Genomic DNA, 24,227 nt, shown 5'->3' with positions numbered 1-24,227 from the left:
CAAACCTTTGATCTCATGTTGGCTGGTGCCTTGCAAATTTCTCCTTCTTCGTTGCCCTCCATTGTGCACTGCTGCGTTTATTCTCAAATGACAACAAACAGGCGCGAATTGAAGATTAGTGATGTAATCCACTGCGCCACTGCACTTTACGTCGCAGACGCAACTAATTTAAGATTTATATTTATTTTTTAAAATTATCCGTTATATAATCGCGATTCATTCGATTTTTAAATATAAAATCGATTATTGACTGAAACAAACGATTCACGATTCAAAAATCCATGTTTCAAGATCGATGCATATGCATCGGCAGGATTTGTAATCGATGCATCGAGAAAATGAATGAATCGTTACACCCCTAATACAAAGCAATAGTTGTTTGATTAACTCCCAAAAATGAATATAAAACTCAACAGTTAATCCATCACTGCCTGGAGATTTTCCTTTCTTCATTGAGTGAAACACTATTCGAACTTCCTCAATAATCAAACCAGAATCACAGAAAAGCTTTGAAGTCAGTATCAATAACTGGAACATGAGCTTGAGCCCAATTCTTTATAAAATTGTCGCAATTTTGTTTATCAAACACGGATGTGTAAATGTTTTTATAGAAGGCTGTGACAAAATTAGATATCAAATTAGGATCTGTGCAGTTGACACCATTAATATTAAGAACAGTCAGAGAATTTTGTTTGCAGTTCCTTTTCTCTAATGCAAAAAAAATAATATTTTGCAATACAATTTTTTTCACTACTAGTATGAGCTGATGTGCCTTTAACCCTATTGTACCCTAATAATTTTGAGTTTTGAATTTTTGAATTTAGATGTTTATTTACCTCTACTTTTCTATTTAAACTATGCTTATTTTTATGTTATTTAACATAGTAAAAAGTATTCATGAAATGTTCATTCCAGTAAGTTGAAGCAGCCAAAACCTCACAAGTTGGCATTACTTTGGTCACATCTTACATGAAATATCAATAGCCACTATACTAGATGGCTGTAGTACTCAGTGGCTGTATATAGGCATAACTAAAAAATAAAAAAAATAAAAATACAAAACGGGTAAGAATAAACAATAAACCTCACAATAACATATAAGATATATAACAAACATATAAGAATAAATAATGCACAATGATGGCATCAACAAATCTTGCAGTAGGACTTTTATCTGACTTTGAAATGTGTGTGTGTGTGTGTGTGTGTGTGTGTGGCCTGGTAAACCCTACATTATGGGGAGGCATCCGCCATAATATATTGCCAAGGATAAAAATCATTATATCTATGGAAAGTCCCCATAAAACATGAAAACACTATATGTGTGTGTGTGTGTGTGCGTGTGTGTGTGTGTGTGTGTTTTGCACAGTGGCTGATTAGCATATTTTTTTGAAAAAAAAATTGCTGTTATTGACTCATTCAATTATGTGTGTTTGACTTTTTGAATTTCATAAAATAAAATAAAACGCTCTATTATTGGCTCATTCAATGGCTTTCAATGCAATGCATTTGTGTGTGTTCAGGTGGCAAACTTAGGAAAAGTAGCAAAAAACTTAAGCAAAGTCTTGTACCGCTCAGTTACAAAATGATTTTGCCCACATTTCACTCTCCAGTCCAGTGTGTGGCGGTAAGTCACAATTTTTTGTCTGCCGACCGCCATTAAACCTCAGAGGAAGAAGGTTTGTTTTCATCTTAATCTCTGCTGATTTGTTGTGCTATTGGCATGATACAAACTGTTATAACTGTACGTTAAGTTTATAAAAAGATGCCAATTTTGAGTCGGGTCAGTAAATGACTGTAATATTCTCATCCTCATAGTCGTAAATAGAAGTTTTGAATCGAGCAGGAATATCTAGAGTTGCTGCAACTGAACTGAGGAGAAGATGGTGTTTGTCAAAGAGGAGAATGAGGAGGACTCGAGTGAACCAGAACCCTGGAGGATAAAACACGAGGACAAAGCAGGTTGGTGTCTTTTCTAGATTCTTTCTTTAATGACTGTTGTGGTACATTAGCTAACAGAGCTTTAAAACGCCAATGGTTCCACATAGCCTACTGGAGGAGAATCTGACTGAAACAAAACATTTGACTAAAAAAGCCAGAATTCTCACTAGATATTTTGGAACTCCTCTGTTGTGTAACTTATTCAATATTTTTTTCATGATTTACCCGATCAAAGGCATTAGAGGCATCAATAAAACGCATACAAATTGTATAATTATGCCTGTTGTAGCCTGCTAATCTAGAACCTTGATAGAAAAGTCTAGAAAAGCAAAAATACACATCTGCGCCATGTTGGTTATAAACTAATTATCCATGCTATTTATTTTGCTAGCTTTGTCTTTAATAATAGGCACTAACATCACAGATAAAATGGAATATAACCATATTAGCCTGTTCTGTCAACACTGCATTGGCTCCCTATTAAACATCGTATAAATTTTAATATCTTACTAATTTCTTACAATGCACTAAATGGTTTTGAATGGAGCAGAAAGGATATTTATAAATATCCTTTTCCTATTTATCACCTAAACTCTGGAACAGTCTTCCTAACATGGTTCGGGAAGCATACACTGTCAGTTTAAATCTAGACTAAAAACACATCTCATTAAAAACTCTTTATAATTGTTGTGAAGTTGCTAATTTATTTTGCATTTTATTTTTAGTTTGCCTGAGGGCGCCCTCTGGCGTTTAAATGGGGCAGTATTTACTACCCATCAGCCGCACTCCACTGACAAGCTGCGCACAAAATAATTGCAGCCTTTGCCAAATCGCATGTGGTTTTATTGCGATTAATCGTGCAGCCCTAAATGAAAGCACATGTGATGACAAAGGAAAGATAATATAAAGATTAGGCTAGATGTGTTTGCTGTACGGTTTGAGAAGGCCTTAGACTTTGTTGACAATTCTGTCAGTCTGATTACATACGACAGACATGAACTTTTATGTATTCAGCATTGGCGCCCCCCAGGGGTGTGTTCTGTCTCCCCTTTTATACTCATTTTATACCAATGACTGTTTTTCTCATCATCACTCAGTCAAAATTTTTACATTTGCAGACGATAGCACTGTGGTAGGCCTCATTACTAACGATGATGAATCGGCCTACAGAACAGAAGTATCCTTGCTAGCTGAGTGGTGCACAATTAACAACTTGTCCCTTAACATCTCCAAAACCAAGGAGATGGTTGTTGATTTTAGGAGCAAAAATATTAAGTCGCTCCAACCCCTGGCCATCAAGGACAAAACTGTAGAGTGGGTGGAAAGTTTCAGGTTCCTTGGGACCATCATATCCTCCAGTCTTAAATGGAACCTCAATGTCAGCCAGATTGTTAAAAAAGCTCAGCAGCGACTTTTCTTTTTGAGACAACTTAGGAAATTTAAAGTGTCCAAGGCTGGAATGCTCCACTTTTACAGGGGTGTGATAGAGAGCATTCTCACTTTCTCCATCACTGTATGGTGGGTAGGGATGCAACGGTACACGGTAAAATCCCGGACCGTTCGGTCAGCCCTGCACGGGACAATCTACCCTCGTGTCCCGCGGGACTTCGGTTTTGCCACTGAGTTCGCGCTGATCCTTTTAGTTTTTGCTTTAGGCGCCATTCACATATCGCGCCTAAAAACGCGTAGAAAACGCTAGGCGCGCCGCGTTCTCCTTTTTCCAAAGCGCTAGGGCGGTTGCGCTCCGGAGGCGGCTGTCGTTGCTAAAGCAACCATCAGCTGCGCTCTGGTTGGTTCTTGTCACGTGACCTACGGTGCGCTTGCGGCATTCTGAAAAGTTGAGAATTTTCTCCTCTGCTGGGAACATCGTTAGTGCCAACCGGTCTCGCCTTGCACCCGACAGTGTTGATAGACTCATCTTTTTGCACAAGAATCTCTCAATAGTGGATGAGTAAATAACATTGCACTTTGTATCCTGAATGCAGTATTTTTTTATTATATTATTTTGCTCTGCTTTTTTTTATTCAAAGCACAAGCTAATTTATGTTTGTTAAAGGTAAAAGTGCACTTTTTCTTTCACATTGATCACTTCATATACCAGTTATCAAGGTTTGGAATTGGGATCCACTTGAATATTTTGAAGTGTGTTTGTTTACATTTTGTATTTCATATAAGTGATAGTTGAAGAGGTTGTATTACTTAGTGTTGTTCAGTACAGACTAGAGTGTTAATTTATTCCATACATTGATGTTCTTCCTACTGTGACATTCTGTTTATGCTCATAAGAAAAATAAAACATATTTTTGGGATGAAATAGCAGTCTCTTTCTGCACAAAACATGTACCGAAACCGAACCGAGACCGTGGCCCAAAAACCGAGGTACGGACCGTACCGTGGGCTATCTGTACCGTTGCACCCCTAATGGTGGGGTAGCTGCTCGGCGGAGGATAAGTCTGCATTGAACAGGGTAGTTAGCACTGCGTCAAGAATAATTGGGTTGGACCTCCCTAAGATCTGTGACATTTATAACATCCGTCTACTCAAAACTGGTCTGAAAATACTCAAGGATTCATCACACCCTGCTAATTCCCTTTTCATCCCTCTACCATCAGGCAGAAGGTTAGGAAGCATAAGATCCAGAACCACCCGTTTTTCTAATAGCACTTACCCGCAGGCTGTGAGGGCTCTCAACTCACAACAACAATCTCTATCTACTTTACTTATACAGACACAGCTATGTCCTCCTTCTTCTTAGGGTCACTAAATGCACTAGCACTTTGTCTGATTAGTTTTATTACTATTTATTAGCAATAATCTAAGCATTTGTTTTCTGTTTAGATTTCATGTTTTTATTGTATATGTTATGTTGTACTGTCTTGTGTGAGCCAATTCACCAAAATGAATTCCAGGCGATGTGGGTCGTTCTGGCAAAATAAAGACTTGACTTGGCTTGACTTGACTAGACTTTCTATCTTATAATAGAACATCAATAGAGAAAGATACAGTCACACTGGGTTCCCACTTGTTCTGTAAACATTTAAGAAAGTTACTGTTATCATAGCGGGGACCAAACACATATCACTGAGAGCTGGTATCAGTTGTTTTTGGTTTACCTCGAGCAGATGGAGGAGGGTGTGGGCCCTGGTGTTGTGGCAGAGGCCGAAGAGCTGGCTCAGTGGTGTTATCATTGTCCTTATGTGATTTGTCAACCGCATGTCCATTCAGGTGCTGAAGTGAAGTCCTGTGTTCATTTATACTCTGTCCAGGTGTGTGCTGTTCAGATTTAGTGGATTGGCACACACTGCAGAAGGATGATTGAGGGAGAAGTAGATCCTTTAGCACTCTTGAACCAAGTTTGTTTGGATGGTGGCCATCTTGTTGAAACAGTTGTCTCTGACTCCAGAATAGGGCTGGGCGATATATCGGATGACATTGTTATGCGCATCTCGTCAGTAAAGCCGGTTCCTTGATTAGTAGTAAATCGCCATCACCTGCTTTCAGATGGAGTGGCATTTACAACACAGAGCCGTAGTTAACTGACAAGCTGAGCCATATCGCATTAATTATCGCAGGCGATACGTCCGCGATAATTAATGCGATTAATGCCCTACCTTAAAAGTATTACTTAAGTTAACAGACCTGTGTGTGTGCGTTTTATATCACTAGTGCAGTGTCTGTTCTCGGAGCATATTAGCCCTGCCCGTGTGAGGGGCGCCGCTTCCCACTCGCGCTGTTCTGTAGTTTACTAAAAGTTTATTAATTCTGAATGTGTCGCGTCTCACGTGTCCATCTATATTGCACCAAATGCGACACTGCACTACCTTGTGAAGTCAATTGGATGAACGGTTCTCGAAATAATCAAAATCAAATGATAAACTGTTAATTTATTCCATCACTTTACCTCTGTCTTTATCTCCTTTTATCCTCTTCTTTTTGACACTGTATTGCAGACAATAATGCTAATTAAAATTGTGCCATGTAAATTCAGCCATCCGTCACAATCAGATAACTTTCACCGTGAGCTGCCAGGCCAGTTTCTACATGGGAGCCTGAATGTGTAAAGCAATGCTACAATTGGATGCGGCGAGGGGCGACGCTACACAACAAATAACCAACAACTGATAAACGCGCGTTCTGTTTCTGACACACTTCAAGCACTCGCTGGGCGGGGGAAGATTGATGAGCCCGACTGGAGTCGGGGGACTTGGTTAAGTTTTTTGCAGTTTTTTGGCTTTATTTGGTAATATTACGAATTAATGGTTTTAAAATAGTATTAATAAAAAAAAAAAATTTAAATAAATAAATAAATAAATCACTCGTTCACTCATTTTGGCACCCCTATGGATGAGTGGCGCCCCTAGCATTTGCCTGTTCCGCCTAGATGCCGCGGGCCGGCCCTGGCGTCCACAGCAGCCATGATTAACAGCGGTTGGTGGTTAAAGTTTTCTATGCAGAATTTGATTTGACAACAGTCACGAGACCGATTACTTGATCCAATCGCTTTGATGAATAAAAATAAAATTAAAACAAGCATTTAACGACAACAAACAGAGGGAAAATAGCAGAGTAAAAGTACCGATACATCACTTAAAATGTAATCAAGTAAAACTACCCAAAAAAAGTACAATTTCTGATAAAAACTAGGCTACTTAATTACAGCAACGTGAGTATTTGTAATTCGTTACTTCACACCCCTGGTTGTTGAATTCCATATCAAGATAAATGTACCTCATTCATGGAAAGATACTTAATTGATAAAAATTATTGTAGTAGCCTATTTTATAGCAGTTGTCTACACTGTATAAAACAACTTGTTTTTACTGGAAAACGCTGGCAGCTGTGGTTACCAGAGAATTCCTGTAAAAAATACAGCAGCACTGTAGATAACTTTACGGACGAAATATGTAAATTGATTTACAGTGAATAAAATGACGGCTGAATCACATTAAAAAACTGTTATGTCTACAAAAAATGTATTTATTTTGCATAACAGTGTTGTATATAAATAGACCATTTCCTGTATTTTTTACATGTAATAATTGCTTATTGTGCATCAATAAATTATAAAATTAACAGGGAAATATCTAATTTAAACTGTGCCCATAGGCAAGATAGACAAGTTTTATACCATACTATGGAACATTCCCGCAAAGCAAGAACATCTTCATGAAACAAGCAGGTGGCGGACCCTCTACCAGAAAAAGTTACATAGTGCACCTTTAAGACTTTAAAACAAAAATTACATATTGTGCCTTAACCATAATTCAATTCCTAATACTACCACACTGTCAAACTACATAGTAAATATAATTAACTTTCTTTTCTAGCCTAAAGATGCAGTCACATTTGCAACAAATTTAACAAAACAAAAACTAACAGTTTATTCTCAAACAAACAGTCAGAGTCGACAGAAAGAGAACATATTTAGGCTGAAAGCCACTTGTGATGGGAGAGTTACTCTATCAGGGTGAGGACTCGAGGGTTCAAGTTGAGGGGACGCTTGGAGTTTTTATTCTCTACTTTGGTTCCTTTTTCTGGGTTTATCGGAAAAAAAACAACACCTGTAGAATAAACGCATATTAAGCATTTTATTAGCATTTTAAGCATTTAAAAAAAGAGAATACAAGAAACAAACAAAAAAAAAAAAATATATATATATATATAAATATCTTCCGCTTATCCGGGGCCGGGTCGCAGGGGCAGCAGTCCAAGCAGGGATGCCCAGACTTCCCTCTCCCTAGACACTTCCTCCAGCTCTTCCGGGGGGACACTGAGGCGTTCCCAGGCCAGCCGGGAGACATAGTCCCTCCAGCGTGTCCTAGGTCTTCCCCGGGGTCTTCTCCCAGTGGGACATGCCCGGAACACCTTCCCGGGAAGGCGTCTAGGAGGCATCCAGAACAGATGCCCGAGCCACTTCGGCTGGCTCCTCCCGAGTGGCCGAGCTTCTCACCCTGTCTCTAAGGGATCACCCGGCCACCCTGCGGAGAAAGCTCATTTCGGCTGCCTGTATCCGGGATCTTGTCCTTTCTTTCATAACCCACAGCTCATGACTATTGAGAGTAGGAACGTAGATTTGACCGGTAAATCGAGAGCTTCTCCTTGTGGCTCAGCTCTTTCTTCACCACGACAGACTGGTACATCGACCTCATTACAGCAGAAGCTGCACCGATCCGTCTGTCAATCTCCCATTCCATCCTTCCCTCACTCGTGAACAAGACCCCAAGATACTTGAACTCCTCCACTTGAGGCAGGAACTCTCCACCAACCTGAAGTGGGCAAGCCACCCTTTTCCGACTTAAAACCATGGCCTCGGATTTGGAGGCACTGATTCTCATCCCAGCCGCTTCACACTCGGCTGCAAACCATCCCAGTGCATGCTGAAGTTCCTGGTCTGATGGGGCCAGCACGACAACATCATCCGTAAAGAGCAGAGCCTGCCGGAGTCCAACATGCACCGGGAACAAGTCTGACTTACTGCCGGCAATGCGAACCGAGCTCCTGCTCCGGTCGTACAGGGACCATCCACAGGATGCCGCGACGGACACAGTTGAATGCCTTCTCTAAATCCACAAAGCACATGTGGATTGGTTAGGCAAGCTCCCATGAACCCTCCAGCACCCTGTAGAAGGTATAGAGCTGGTCCAGTGTTCCACGACCGGGATGAAGACCACACTGTTCCTCCTGAATCTGAGGTTTTACCATCGGCCGTATTCTCCTCTCCAGTACCCTGGCATAGACTTTCCTGGGGAGGCTGAGAAGTGTGATCCCCCTGTAGTTGGAGCACACCCTCCAGTCCCCGTTCTTAATAAGGGGGACCACCACCCTGGTCTGCCAGCCCAAAGGTACTGTCCCTAAACGCCACACGACATCCAGAGACTTGAGGTACTCAAGGCGGATCTCATCCACCCTCGGTGCCTTGCCACCGAGGAGTTTCTTGACTACCTCTGTGACTTCAGCTTGGGTGATGGATGAGTCCACCTCCAAGCCCTCAGCCTCTGCTTCCTCAATGGAAGACGTGTCGGTGGGACGAGTGAGGAGATCGAAGTATTCCTTCCACCGTCCGACGACATACCCAGTTGAGGTCAACAGTTGCCCACCTCCACTGTAAACAGCGTTGGTAGGGCACTGCTTCCCTCTCCTGAGGTGCCGGACGGTTTTACCAGAATTTCTTCCACGTCCCAAGAGCTAGTTTCCGTGTACAGGGATCGGGTTGTCGAGGCCCCCGCCTTCGACTGCTGCCCGATCCACTAAGCACCGGCCACTTACATCCCATCCTGCAGGCCCACGGGAGGGCGGCCCTACGCCGGCCACCAGGCTCTCACATACGAGCCCCAACCCCGGGCCTGGCTCCAACTCCGGACAACATAGCTCCTAGGGTTATCCGGGTACTCAAACACCTGCACCATGGTAAGGTGGCAGTTCAAGGAGGATATATATTTATATAAAAAAAAAATAGTCTGAGTCCGGGTCTGAGCCCGGCCGAGATTTAGAGCCGGACCAAGACGAGACGAGACTCGGGCCACACCCAGAAGCAAGGCCAAGAGTCAGACCCAGACTAAGACCGGGCTTGAGTCCGATTCTTAGTCTGGGTCTGACTTTCGGTCTTGAGTCCCGGCCTTATTTAAGGTCCGGATTAAGATCGGGACCTCGGAGCCAGACTCCAGATCCCAGGTCTGAGTAATGAGTAAGCCATGTTTACTCACCTTTGAAGAAACTCCAGAGTTGAAGCCAGCTCAGATGGATAATGGATATTAAAACAGTAGTAGCTCCTTAACATGAGGCACAATGCAGAAATGGAGGAGATGTTTGTGTTGATAAGGTTCTGATCCAGACTCAGCATGTACCTTGTTGAGGAATAGCAGGACTGTCCTATGAATAAATTATTTAACAGGTTATTTTAATAAGCTCTGCAATCACATGACAAATTACATACACAGTGCAATTATAAAAAAGAGAGATATGAAACAGACTTACCACAGACAATAGCAGCGGTTGTCAGAGGCACTTGCTCCAGTTGTACCTCTTCTGCCAGTCATGTATCTTCTACATGGAATAACATGGACTCCTCCTCCTCATCAAAGTAGCTGAGCAGAAGCAGGAGCATTTCTATTACATCATCTGAACAGCCACTCTGCAGTCCCCGCATCTTCTGAAGCCTAGCATAATTCTGAATGAACTTCTTGTTCTTGTTGACACAAACTGTGGTCATGTAGTCGAGAAGCCTTTTTCCTGTCAAATCCAAATTTCGAGGTCAATCTCAGTGAGTTCCTTGAAGTGGACTGACATGCCAAGTTCATCAAACCAAAACGGCCACTCCTCTCTAAGGCATTTGATACTTTTTCCCTGGTTGACATGTTAACGCTCTGTGTAAAACATGGACTTCATTAGACATTTTACCTCCTCTGGATTGGTATCAGAGTGTTGGAACATCACCTTGAGTTTTTCCATCTTTTGCTGCTGGCTCTCTTGAGTTTCTTCAATGGGCTGAAATGTTACATTCCATTTAATGCATCCGTAAGTGTCCTGCATTGCTGCTGTCTCTTCCAATGGGATCTCGTCTGCCTAGTCTGAGACATCAGTCTGATGTTTTCTTTTTCTTTTTTTGTGTGTTGAAGTGCGCTTCACATTTTCAATTCTGTATTGCAACTGTTTAACAAGGGAATGGTAGCCTGTTCCAACAATATCACCCTCTATTACATCTTGGAGAGAATTGGGATATTTTGCCACCATTTTTGTTGCAACGTCAGTTGAATACTTTTTACCTACATGAGGACATTTTTCCATCATCTCAGTCACAACAATCCAGACCATTTGCTGCCTCAGTTTTAAGTTTTGCCTCTGTCGCCTTTTTGCCCTCTCCAAAGAATGCATCACTTCCTCAGGAAATTTATTCCATGGAACTTCAAAGTTGTCATCCCACTGTGTGTCAAGTCCTGGGCTGCTGGAGGAGGTTGATGAAGAACTTCGTGGTGAAACAGAGAGCGATGACAGCAATTGGGTAGGTGAGGCTTCCACAGATGATACTGAGCTGTTCTCGGGAGTGTGGTCTTTAAATGACAAAAAAATAAGATTGATTCACACTGTACAATATTACACAATGTCTGCTTTTGATTTTGAATAGTTGTGTGGTGTTTTTACTTACAATTCCATTTCCAAACAGAAAGAAGCTTTCTGGCTTGAACAGGTCTTAATGCTGTCAACAAATCAGCCTCCGTTACAAAGCATAGATCATCATACGTCTCGACTCCAATGGACTGCAAGTGCTCTTCCAGGATGTTTTTGTTAACTGCCTGAAGTAGTGGTTGGACTTCCATGATGGTGACATCTAGTAAGGTTTGCACTGAGTCACTTAACAGAGCAGGGACATGCATCAGGTAACACTTATATTAATGTCAAACTGTTTACAGTGAGAAGTGAGCTTTAATTGGACTTTATTTTGCCACAATACTGTGTTTTAGTGGAATGACTTGGTATCCATCAAGAATCTATGATACCAAAGGATAGAAATCGGCCAGGTCATTAATGTTGATACACTGGAACCCAAGACTGTCCTTTGTCACAGAATACAGATGGTATTCTGAGAGTAAGATGCCTTTGTGGATATCCATCAAAACATACACCGAAGTGTCATTTTGAATCAAGATGATTAGAAGTTCACCAAACTCCATATACTCATCATTTCTGTACACAAGAAACTGTCCTTTTTTATATGCAGTGCCCTTGTCTGTGGTAACTTTGGTATTGGTTTCTGAAAAGGCTAACTCCCTGACTGCATGTTTAATAGTGTTACTGTAGAGGCTGTGATAAACCCCACAGCTTTCCTTCACTTGCAGTAGTTTACTGCATTCTTGCCCAGCTAAAAGATATGGTACATCTGATGACACTCTGACAAAGTTTGACAAATGTTTTTGAAGTGTCTGACACATCTTTTAAAATAACTGTTTACTTTCAAACCTAAGCATCCATAACTTTATCAATGGACCAATTTTTAAGAGCAGTGCTGAATAATGGCGCAAATAGTAGTGCTTGGCTTTTAGTTGAATTTCAGGAAACAACATCTTTCTCAACTCCAAATATTCTTGGATCAAAATGTCAAGATATGCTATCTGGGACAACAAAATGTTCTGAGCACAAATAAGATCCACAATGTCTTTTAGCTGGAGAGCTAAGTGCCATACTTCATCCTCATGGTTTTGTCACCAATCAAAACTGGTAGCAATCTCAAAAGGTTCCAGTTTTGAACTGTCAGCTTGCCCTGATAACTTGGCTCCGTCAGGGTTGACAGCATATGGCTTTGTGAGTGCTTCAGATCCTTTGGGAGCGGGAGACCATGCTGGGATACGCGAAAAGACTCAAGGGTATTAAAAATAGAGTTTACCTTTATTCCTCTGACGCCTTGGATGTTTTTGGATGCCTGGAGATCAGCAACAGCTGCGTCATATGTCTCTGGGTGCGTGTAGGACCACAGATATTCGGATCAGCCTCAAACTTACTTCTTGTGATTTCACAGTACCTGCAAAAATAATGAGAGCGGCTGAGCTTCTCTGTAAACTCACCTATGCAATGAGAACCCAAGTTATCCCCAGAAATGCAGTAAAGACCCCTTTTACTGTTTCTCCATCTACATTTGAAGAGTTTGGTTCCAAAACGCGATAAACGCCATTTAAAAAAAAATTTAGTTACTGCAAAAATCTGTATTGTATAGGGTCGGTATTGAAAAGTCAATTTTAAATTTTACGTAAAATGCGATATCCGCCGTGTTATTCTGTCATGTTTTCTCCCTTTCTTTCCAAACCGCGACAAACGCCAGTCTCCTTTCTCTGCAGAATGAGATAAATCCGCTCAACCAATCACAGCGCATCATTCCACGCACTGTAAACAGTAACGGCGGCGCTCTGAATACACCCGGCATCCTAGTTTTTCCTATCTACTTTGTACTTTTTGATCAACAATCAAACAAAATCTTTTATAATTTTGACGGCATTAATGAACCTCTGGTGGTTTCTGTGGTAGGGAAGAAACGTAAGCCATCGAAGTCTAATCATTTACGTGAGGAGATTAAGAAGACACGCGGGAGGAGGAAAAATGCCGGCTGTTGCTTGTTCTCACACGACAGCATCAAACTTCTGTCACGCTGACACGTTGAACCCAGGGGATATTTCGAAAAACTTTCAGTTGTTTTACTCAAAGTCAACGAAAACCGAGCAGGACTAAGCCATTTTACAGATGATCGCCGTCAAAAAAGTTCAGGAGGTATTTCCTAGCGATAGCTGATTGAATGTATTTTTAGTCCAGTGCCTGTAATGAGATATTGACCGAGTTCAAAGGCTGTCATATGTGGATCAACTTATTTTGTTGTGTATTTTCAACAGTTTCAATATGAAAAATATCTTTTATATTGATTCAATGGATTAATTACATTTGGGGAAAAAAAGTGTTATGAATTTATTGTATTTTGGGGAAAAAATGATCAGTTTTTATAATAAATCTTTGAAAATCAAAATCTGGATTTGAATTTGTTTTGTTATTATAACCTAAAGATGCTATGTGAAAGTTTGAAACAGAAAATAGTGGTTTTCATCGTGCCACATTCTTGGTAAAGAAAACACATTTTTACTCAAATTAATCAAAATGGATTTATCGCGTTTTGGAACCAAACTCTTCATTTATTCTATCTGTCTCCAAGGATTTCAGATCTGCCAACAACTCTGAGAAAACTTTGGCTACTCCAAAATGCTTAAGGTCATTCTCATCTCAACACACAAGACTTAAAAAATATTATCAGTATTTGAACGCAAATAAATGGGTAAATTTGCTAATGAAAGATAGACTGCAAGAACTTTGTCTTTTTAGCAGAACCCAGGGGATTCACAATTTCAAATGAATCTTGGTACAAAATCAGTTTGAGGCTTTCAGGGTTTTCATTAAAGAACTGGTGACATTTGAAATGGTGTCCATCATATAAATCCGTAAAAACCTCTGCATCAGGATCTCCAAACTGTTGTGACTGTGTATTCCTCCCTAAATGTGACTGTAAAAAGCACTTCAGAATTTCTGCCACTGGTATGTAGTAATCACATTTTTGCGTCATATTTTCATCCATTCCCAATGCCACATTTTGGGGGGTTCTGTGTATTTAAACATTTTTGTGAATGTCTGATTTCTGGAGTGTGTTGTTCTTAATTGTCCCTGATGACAGGCAGAGAACAAATATGACTCTTTAATGCAGTCACAGATTTTAGTGACTGCTTCATCTGATAGGCTTATATCATTTTTTTTAAAATAACTTACTTTAGTTATTGTATAGGCTTGACCTAACTCATTGCACATTTTGCATTTCCTCAACAATATTCTGTATAGTAGAGGCAGGAATAAGCAGCTGTCCTTGCAGTTTAAGGTAAAAGAGACACACGATTCTGAGATAAGACTGACTATCATTCTCTGGCATATCACTGGCTGCATTAGCTGTTACTTATTGCCTTAACCACTTATTGGACATATCACAGACCTGCCCTCTCCAATATGATAATTTAAGTGAGACACTAGCTCTTTCACCGTGTGAAAATGGCGGGCACATAATGAAACTGTGCATTTTAAATCTGCAACAACAGCTATAGGAGCAGCTTGCGGTGCAGGTGCATTGTGCACATGATAAAAATGGCCCTTGAAGGCTGAGTAAGTGGTTTGACTACAAACCGGTGCCAACACATTTGAAAAGACAACGGGCTCATTCCTATGCACTCTGCAATGTAATTCATAGCCTCTTAATGTATCCAATTTATTTTTACAAAAGGTAAATCAGGGCCCGTATTCATAAAGAATCTTAATGCAAAGAGTAGCTCCTAGTGACAAAATTCTAAGAAAATTCTTAGAAATGTGGGCGTTTACTCTTAAAATTAAAGAAAAAATCCTAGTAAATAAAAAAGTCATTCAGAAAGCATCTTAAACCTTAAAAGAGGTCTTAAGGTCAAAATTGTTAGGAGCACGGACGAGGACTTTTAAGAGGCTTAAGAGTTTCTTTAGCAGAGGAGAAAATGGCAGGAAGACGAAGAGGGAGAAGAAATGTGTTGCAGACAATGGATGACAGTGAGTTAAGACGCTATAGATTAGATCGTGCAGGGATTATGTTTGTGACAGATCTTTTTAGAGACACGCTAATATCTCCAACACAGCGCAGAAATGCCATAGCGCCTGAAATGAAAGTAATCACTACATTACGATATTTGGCAACTGGGAAAATTCCATGTTTTATACATTTAAAACCAGCATTCAAACCATCACTTAAATAGACATGCCAACAATCAGTGTAATTGGAAAGAGTGGAACAATTTTTATCATTCTAAGCCAAGCAAATACCTTATAGGAAATTAACAGCATGGTAAATAAAAAAAAAAGGATGTATATATATAATGTGTGTGTGTGTGTGTGTGTGTGTGTGTGTGTGAACCGTCAAATAGGAAAAAATACGCATAATTGCAAAGTGAAGTCTTAGAATAGACCCTATACTTAAAATCACTTTTTTCCACTTCTTGGACAACCAACCAATCACAGTCTTCAAAAGATTGTGTCATACATAGCAACGGGGTCAACCCCGCCTCCTTACTAAGATGAAAGTTTTTGTCTTTTCCTTACTCAGAGTTGCTCTCAGATCGGTCCCGAATTGCTCTTAAGCTAAGACTCCTACGTAAAAGTTTTTAAGCGAAATTAAGAGTTTTCTGAGAGGATTCTTAAAATATTTATGAATACGGGCCCAGATGATCATTTTTAGGATTTCAAATGTTTGCCTGTGCTTTTCAGCAGAAGTTATCACACATTAATCTAGCTAGCCAGCTAATGTTACTGGTCTTATATATCAACTAGTGCTTACACCATGTGCTTTCAGCACACATTTGTGTTTGGGCTAAATGTGAAGCTTACCGTGCAAACTTTCAGTTTTCCGATTGAACAGCAGCAGACCCTCCAAAAAACTTGTTAAAATCGTAGATTTGTCCTAAAAACTTTTAAAATGACAAGGTGGTCCGAAGATTTCTGCTGTGACTCTGTTTTCTCTCTAGCAAGCCACTCTGGCTTGCTCGTTATTGATGTCAGCCAGCCACAGTCGTCAACGAGGAGCTCCTGCTTCTCCCGCACCTCCCATCATTATCCAATCAGAGACGAGCTTCATCTGCGCTCTATGAAATTAAAAATAAGGCGGACTCAGTGCAAAATGAGAGAGGACAAGTACAAGTCTGTGGTTAGAGGAGGCACTGATAGGTGGTTTAGCCTGTGATAATGATACAATGCTCAAATTATTATTTATTTTATAAATAGAAATAGAAAACAAGTAGGCTAAGTATTACATTAAAATTTAAAGATTAAAGCATACAAGGATTATGGTTAGGACTGAACAGAAATGTTACTTTGCACAAGCCTCAATAATTGTAATTCCTTATACATACACATACTCTATAAATACAGTATTCTACAAATGTGACCCTGGATCACAGAACCAGTCACGAGTCGCACGGGTATATTTGTGGCAATAGCCAACAATACAGTGTATGGGTCAAAATTATCGATTTTTCTTTTATGCCAAAAATCATAGGATATTAAGTAAAGATCATGTTCCATGAAGATATTTTTTGTAAATTGTCTACTGTAAATATATAAAAACATTTATTTTTGTGAGTGAATGCAGCACAATATAGGCTACAATTATAATAACATTGTTTTTAGAATTTAGGCTATTTGTAGCATATTGTAGAGTGTGTGTGTGTGTGTGTGTGTGTGTGTGTGTGTGTGTGTGTGTGTGTGTGTAAGAAATTAAAATTATTGATATGCAAAGTAATACTTCTGTTCAGTAATCCTTGTATGCCTTATGTTTATTTTAGTCTTTACATTTTAATGTAACACTTAGCCTACTGGTTTCCATTGATGTATGGTTTGTTAGGATAGGACAATATTTGGCAAACTATTTGAAAATCTGGATTTCGTTTTTGTTACCAATATTTGTAGTATTAACACATAAATTTGATTATAATCACATGTTGTTGTAAATTTAACAAAACATCCTGTTTAATAGTTTAAAAAAGTTCACTGTGATTTATACAAAAAATGTATACGTTTTGGGGTTTACAATACTTTTCTGTAGGGATTTTACATAGTATTTCTGTAAGTTTCACAGTAATTTTTTACAGAGCTCACTTTTATCCTTTCACTTCATATTTCTCTATTTTAATTATTTTGATGTACTGAAAATTAAATTAATATTTTTCTTTCATGTCAGACCTGATGGAAGTGAAGGAGGAGAGTGAAGAACTGAGTGAAGTGGAGGAGAAACATCATGTCAAACCTGGAGGAAAACCTCTGAGTCGCTCAAAGACTAAAAAGACATTTTTAAAGAAAAGAAGAGCCAAGAAATCTTTCACCTGCACTCAGTGTGGAAAGAGTTTAACACGCAAAGATGGTCTTGAGCTTCACATGAGAGTTCATACTGGAGAGAAGCCTTTCTCATGTGATCAATGTGGAAAGAGTTTCACACAAATACCAAATCTTAAAATACACATGAAAACCCACACCGGAGAGAAGCCGCATGAATGTGATCAATGTGGGACAAGTTTCACAGTAAAAGTACATCTTAAGGAACACATGAGGATCCACACCAGAGAGAAGCCGTACACATGTGATCAGTGTGGGAAGAGTTTTTCATACAAACGAAGTCTTTATGTTCACATGAGAGTTCACGCTGAAGTGAAGCCGTTCACCTGCGATCAGTGCGGGAAGAGTTTCACACAAAAAATACACCTTAAGGTTCACATGAGGATCCACACTGGAGAGAAGCCGTACGCATGTGATAAATGTGAGAAGAGATTCACAAATTCATCACACCTTAGGAGTCACATGATGATCCACACTGGAGAAAAGCCGTTTATGTGTGATCAGTGTGAAAAGAGATTCTCAAACAAACGCAGTCTTGATCATCACCTGAGAGTTCACGCTGGAGAGAGACCGTTCACATGTGATCAGTGTGAGAAGAGTTTCATGGATTCTAATAAACTTAAAAGACATATGAAAGTCCACACTGGAGAGAAGCCGTACGCATGTGATAAATGTGGGAAGAGTTTCACGGAATTAGCAAACCTTAAGAGTCACATGATGATCCACACCGGAGAGAAGCCGTTCACATGCAATAAATGTGGGAAGAGTTTCAGGGATTCAGGACACCTTAAGAGTCACATGAGAATTCACACCGGAGAAAAGGCTTTCATGTGTGATCAGTGTGAAAAGAGATTCTCAAACAAACAAAATCTTAAGCTTCACATGAGAATTCACACTGGAGAGAGACCGTTCACATGTGATCAGTGTGGGAATAGTTTCGCACAAAAATCATGGCTTGAGCTTCACATGAGAGTTCATACTGGAGAGAAGCCGTTCATGTGTGATCAGTGTGAAAAAAGATTCACTCACAGACAAAATCTTAATGCTCACATGAGGATCCACACCGGAGAGAAGCCGTTCACATGTGATCACTGTGGAAAAACATTTCTTTGGTCATCAAACCTGAAGAAACACCTGACAGTTCATACAAAGGAGAAGCGACATTCATGTTCTGAATGTGGAAAGAGTTTTTCACTGCAGCAAAGTTTACAAAGACATGAGAAAATTCACACTGGTGTGAGAGAGTACATGTGCTTTGAGTGTGAGAAGACTTTTATTACAGCGAAATGTTTAAAACAACATGAGAGAATTCACACTGGAGAAAAACCTTACAAGTGTTCACACTGTGACAAGAGATTCAATCTGTCATCAACTCTGAAAGCGCATGAGAGGATCCACACTGGAGAGAAGCCGCACACGTGTGATCAGTGTGGAAAGAGTTTCTCTACTAAAACTCGCATGAAGATACACATGAAGATCCATGCAGTGAAGAAACCACTGAGTGGAGAAACCAATTAGTTTCATCCATGATGAGTGACAGAACAGATTGTAGGGTTAGACACAGAAACTCAAAGTTTAACGGCAACTGTCAGAATAAATGTTCGGCTTGACTAGAAGAAATTGTGACAAATATATTACGGTTGTACAGTAGAATGTAGCTATGTCTCAATGCAATAATAATAATAACATTAGAAATAATAATAATATAATTTAACAGTAAACATCTTGTGCAGCACTAAGTTTGACAAAAAGTTTAATTTGATTAAAAAATAAATTGAATGTTTTATGCCTTTGTGATTGAAAAAGAAATTAAAATACAGAATTTCTGAAAAACAAAGCATTTCATATGGCCCTATTATTTTAATGCATGTGTGTAAGTCAATTGTTTACCTTTAATTAATGACCATTTTAACAACTGATTCTTTAATGCAATATAGTGTTTTAAACTGTGCAAATAGGAAAGTCAATATGCTTGTTCAAGTCTGAAAATTATCTTTAGCACTTCTAAAAATGAGGAAGATTGCCCACCCCTAGTTAATATTTATTTATCTCGATTTTAATTTTATTAACTCCTGTTAACACCAACAAGAATGATTGAAGTTGAAATTCAGTCTGATTTTCATGTGAAATTTTTCTGTTAAGACCAATGCAAAAACTAAAAAAAACACAGTAATTGTATATTCCCTCTCTTGACAGTAGATGGCACTACTAGAAATACAGTGCAACTTTATGTTTCTGACACGCGCTTTACAGAGAGGAACATCAAACAGTATTTTTTCATATTTTTGTATTTGATATGGTGCTTATCAAGAATACAGAGACGATGTCACGGATGTAATACCATCATCAACACCAGTCCCTTCAGCTCCACGCACTCAATCAGCTTCACCTGAATACTAATCCAGCGCACCTGGGTAGGGTTGCACCAGTCGTTCTTAAGTTCTTTTTTAAAATTGGAACTTTAAGTCCACACTAGAGGCTTAGTAACTACTAGCTAGTTTGTAACTAACTCTGTACTTTATTCCATTGCACCATTTGTTTGGAAGGCAGAATGTAGCTAGTAGGTCGTAAGCTCTCCGTGAAGTAATGCGCAGTTGCATAATAAAACGTTTAGCCTCTGATCCAATAGCAGCCTTCAAATACGTGAGATGTTTGTTGTGTTCGACATCGGCTGCGGCTGGATGTAACCGATTGGCGTGGCGTCGGCGCTGCTTCAAGTCAGCCGCCAATCGGTCTGTGCAGAGCTGCATGAAGTCGAACAAGCCTGTTGATCATGAATAGCATATGTGTTTTTATATGTAAATAACATTCACAAACTGTATGTGAAATTGATCAATAAATAAATATTGATGCAAAAAACATTAAAATTACGTTTATTGATTATGACTGATATTTGACACGCACAACATGGACCGATGCACACAGCGTCGTGCTGTTTAGGACGGGTTCGTGTTAAAGATAGCCACTAACAACGTAATCTTTTCACATAATGTTCTCTCTTAAAATTTAAGCGAGTGTAAATGTCAGCATTATCATATACAGTATGTCTAAAGAATTGAGGTCTGTCAGGTAAAAGAAGAGCTTATTGATGCAGTTCAGTCTGTCTGATATTTTATTCCAACCGTTACTCCTGATCGGAGGCTGCCGTAAATGTTTAGTTTATACGTAGAGTTACGCTTCAACTAAGTTTAATGGTGCAACGCAAAAATATTTAGAAGTGCGTAAGGCGTAACTTAGTGTCCATTTACATCAAAACTAAGCTAAGTTGTAACTTACGCACAGTTGGTGCAACCGGCCCTGAACCAGTACATCAGCACACAGTACAATCAAAGCCATTAGATGACAAGCCTGCAACATTTAGCCAAAAAGCATAATGGCTAATGCTACTGTGCCGGGCTAAAAGCACAAAATCTGCTGCATTTCCACTGTCGGGTCAGAAGAAAAAGAAAATATTCAGAAAATATATAAATAAAAAAAAATTAAAAAAAAAAAAAATATATATATATATATATTAGGGCTGTCAAAAGATTAATCGTGATTAATCGCATCCAAAATAAAAGTTTGTTTACACATAATATATGTGTGTGTACTGTGTATAATTATTTTGTATATATAAATACACACACATGCATGTATATATTTAAGAAATATTTGCATACATATACTGTATATATATTTATATAGTTTATATTATATATAAATATAATTTTTTATATATAAATAACACATTTTTCTTAAATATACACATGCATGTGTGTGTATTTATATACCGGTATACAAATTTAATTATACACAGTACACACACATATATTATTTAAACACAAACTTTTATTTTGGATGCGATTAATCGTGATTAATCTTTTGACAGCCCTAATATATATATATATACAGTGCTATGCATAAGTTTAGGCACCCATGCTAAAGTTGACTAAAAAGAGGAATAAAAAATCATCTTTTGGAAATTTAACTTAATGCCTTAATTTAAAAAAATAGGAAAAATCCAACCTTTAAGGACACCAATTTTCTTTGTGAATGAATAATGTATCGTAAATAAATAAATGTTTTTCCTTAAAATACAGGGTGCATAAGTTTGGACACCCCTATGTTAAATTCCCATAGAGGCAGGCAGATTTTTATTTTTAAGTATTTTTTTTTTACTTTTTTTTAGGATACTATGCATCCTGATAAAGTTCCCTTGGCCTTTGGAATTAAAATAGCCCCACATCATCACATAGCCTTCACCATACCTAGAGATTGGCATGGTTTTATTTCAGTTAGCCTAATAGCTAGTTTGATTTGCATTGAGAGCATAGTATCCTAATTTTTTTTTTTTTTTAAATACTTAAAAATAAAAATCTGCCTGCCTCTATGGGAATTTAACATAGGGGTGTCCAAACTTATGCACCCTATATTTTAAGGAAGAACATTTATTTATTTACGATACATTATTCATTCACAAAGAAAATTGGTGTCCTTAAAGGTTGGATTTTTTAAATTAAGGCATTAAGTTCAATTTCCAAAAGATGATTTTTTATTCCTCTTTTTAGTCAACTTTAGCATGGGTGCCTAAACTTATGCATAGCACTGTGTATATATATATAATATTATTATTATTATTATTATTATTATATATATATATATATATATATATATTTTTTTTTTTTTCCCAGTGTTTACACAACACAAGAAGTACACGATATTCTTTTTTTTTATTTTTTTATTTTTACTAGACCTTGTTCTATGATTTGTTTAGTCAATCTGTTACTAATAATCTTCAATAATAGATATTTTGCGGTTCCTGATGGAAAACATTAACAACACACATCAGGACTGAGAAACTTGACATGACAGTGTCAGAAACTGACAAACGGATCAGATGTAGCTACAGTTATTGTTTTTATTTATTTATTTATTTTATTTTATTTATTTTAGTTGTTGTATGCCATTTCTTTTAATATCAGACTTTTTCTAGTTTTACTTGTAGATTTTCTGATATTCATTGTGTAGCATAAAATTACATAGCTAAATATAATTAGAAATAATTGTAATTAAATATATAACTAAAGATTTTGAGGATAAATGTCAAATAATACAAGATAAGTACAATATAAGAACAAGTGAGAAAAAAAAGCAGTTGTAAAATTCACAAATATATTGCATAGACAATTCTCATTATCACATTTCTGTACTAAGCGTTAATGTTTATAACATAAGGAATAAAAGTAAAACAGCATGTATTTATTTTCTTAACATTTTGTATAAGATTTTGGTAAACATGAGATATTTTAAAGGGGTGGTAAAATACCTTGTCCCTCCTTGTAAAAAAATGTCCCTCCTTGTAAAAAAATCTGCCTAAATGCTACAAGAACAACATACACATATCAGAGGATCACAGTGTATTCAACTGTTATCTATTACATTCATTAGAGCATCAAAGGAAACAACAGAATGAAAAAAAGAGAAAAAACTATACAGTGGAAAACTCAATATAATGCTTAAGTTCAAGTTTAAATAATATAATGTTGGGTTTATTATTGGTCCATTTCTGTTTGTGGTATTTTACATACATAATTATTAAGTTAATCACCAAATTTTGCTCAAAACTCTTATTTTTATACAACAAAATAATATCTTTACCAGACTGTCGAATATTTGATTTTGTGAATTTAAATATTAGATATTCAATATAAATCTAAAACAATACACATTCATAAAATTAATGTTTTATGGATTCTTCTTCTAAATTACAAAAGACGCATGTAGTCTCCATGTCTCTAAAAAATCTCGAGACTACTCTTCTCAAGAAAATGATGGTGCACTTTTACACCGCCATCGTTGAGTCCATCATCACCACCTCCATCACCATCTGGTACAATGCTGCTACCGTCAGGGATAAGGGCAGGCTGCAGCGTATCATTCGCTCGGCAGAGAAGGTGATTGGCTGCAATCTTCCATCACTTCAGGACCTATACGCCTCTAGGACTCTGGGACGAGTAGGTAAGATTGCAGCTGACCCCTCCCACCCCGGACATAAACTGTTTCAGACTCTCCCCTCTGGCAGGAGGCTGCGGTCCATCAGGACCAAAACCTCACGCCACAAAAACAGTTTCTTACCGTCTGCAGTTAGCCTCATTAACAAGCCCCTGGTCCCTTCATTGACACTTCCCCCATTGCAAATTCTACAAATGTCTTTGCACATGTAATTATTAAGGATTGTTGTATATTTTTTATATTTTGTCCATTTTATATTGTATTTGTATTGTCCATTCCATATTTGTATATTTTATTTATGTTAACTGTATATTTTTGTCTACGTGTAGCACCTTTTTGACCAAAGCAAATTCCTTGTATGTGTAAAACACTACTTGGCAATAAAGTTACTTCTGATTCTTCTGATTCTGATTCTGATTTTCTTCTAGAAACAAACTTTGTTGCATTTCAGGTTGTCATTGTAAAGCTGCTTTGAAAAAATCTGTATTGTAAAAAGTGCTATATAAATAAAGGTGACTTGACTTTATATCTCATATGTATATTACATACTATAACGGCTTGCCACATTCCCCTCTCGTTCCTCCTAGTGCAATACAGCGTCATCGGAAGCGCGAGTCCTGAAAGCCATCACACAGTTTTCTGCTGTTTTCCGACTGAAATTAACGGAGCGAGGAAAATATGTTGAGTTCATTCAGACTTGAGCGATTTTGTGTGGTTTTGTGTGTTTGTCTCGATGTTTGGAGTGAGAACTGTTACTGAATGTCGAGTCAAAAGTCAAAGTTTGAGATCTGTGAGGGGAATTGATGGGAATTGATCTCAAGTGTTGATGTTGCCATTTTATTTCTACTCTTTCTTTTCAAATATTTGACAGATCAAAT

General features: G+C 38.3%; 2 protein-coding genes across 5 annotated transcripts in view; one reads left to right on the top strand and one right to left on the bottom strand.

Annotated features, from left to right (window-relative positions):
* LOC311081665 (uncharacterized protein) overlaps positions 1-24,227 on the bottom strand; it is a gene marked incomplete at its 3' end in the record, with an annotated part of 465,213 nt that overhangs the window by 386,274 nt on the left and 54,712 nt on the right. The window lies entirely within an intron of this gene.
* On the top strand, positions 1,652-20,205 carry LOC311083479 (uncharacterized protein). 4 transcript variants are annotated; one of them, XM_084115042.1, is made up of 4 exons: positions 1,686-1,962; positions 10,806-10,939; positions 11,102-11,269; positions 17,207-20,205. In XM_084115042.1, exons 3-4 carry the CDS (start codon positions 11,254-11,256, stop codon positions 18,874-18,876), a joined length of 1,686 nt encoding a protein of 561 aa, XP_083971168.1. In that variant the 5' UTR covers positions 1,686-1,962; positions 10,806-10,939; positions 11,102-11,253; the 3' UTR covers positions 18,877-20,205. The 4 variants fall into 4 exon arrangements, with proteins under 4 accessions (XP_083971166.1, XP_083971168.1, XP_083971165.1 ...); XM_084115040.1 differs by lacking the exons at positions 10,806-10,939; positions 11,102-11,269 and adding an exon at positions 1,652-1,679 and having other exon boundaries at positions 1,819-1,962; XM_084115041.1 differs by lacking the exons at positions 10,806-10,939; positions 11,102-11,269 and having other exon boundaries at positions 1,726-1,744; positions 1,819-1,962.

Source organism: Abramis brama, assembly GCF_963993115.1.
Source record: "Abramis brama genome assembly, chromosome: 1".
Classification (NCBI taxonomy): Eukaryota; Metazoa; Chordata; class Actinopteri; order Cypriniformes; family Leuciscidae; genus Abramis; species Abramis brama.
The sequence above is the reverse complement of the archived record's forward strand: the minus strand, read 5'-3'. Positions and strand labels throughout refer to the sequence as shown.

Coding starts and splice junctions, on each gene's coding strand:
- LOC311083479 (XM_084115040.1), top strand. CDS start 1,884: ATGGTGTTTGTCAAAGAGGAGAATGAGGAGGACTCGAGTGAACCAGAA. Junction 1,963..17,206: donor AAAACACGAGGACAAAGCAG/GTTGGTGTCTTT, acceptor CTTTCATGTCAG/ACCTGATGGAAGTGAAGGAG.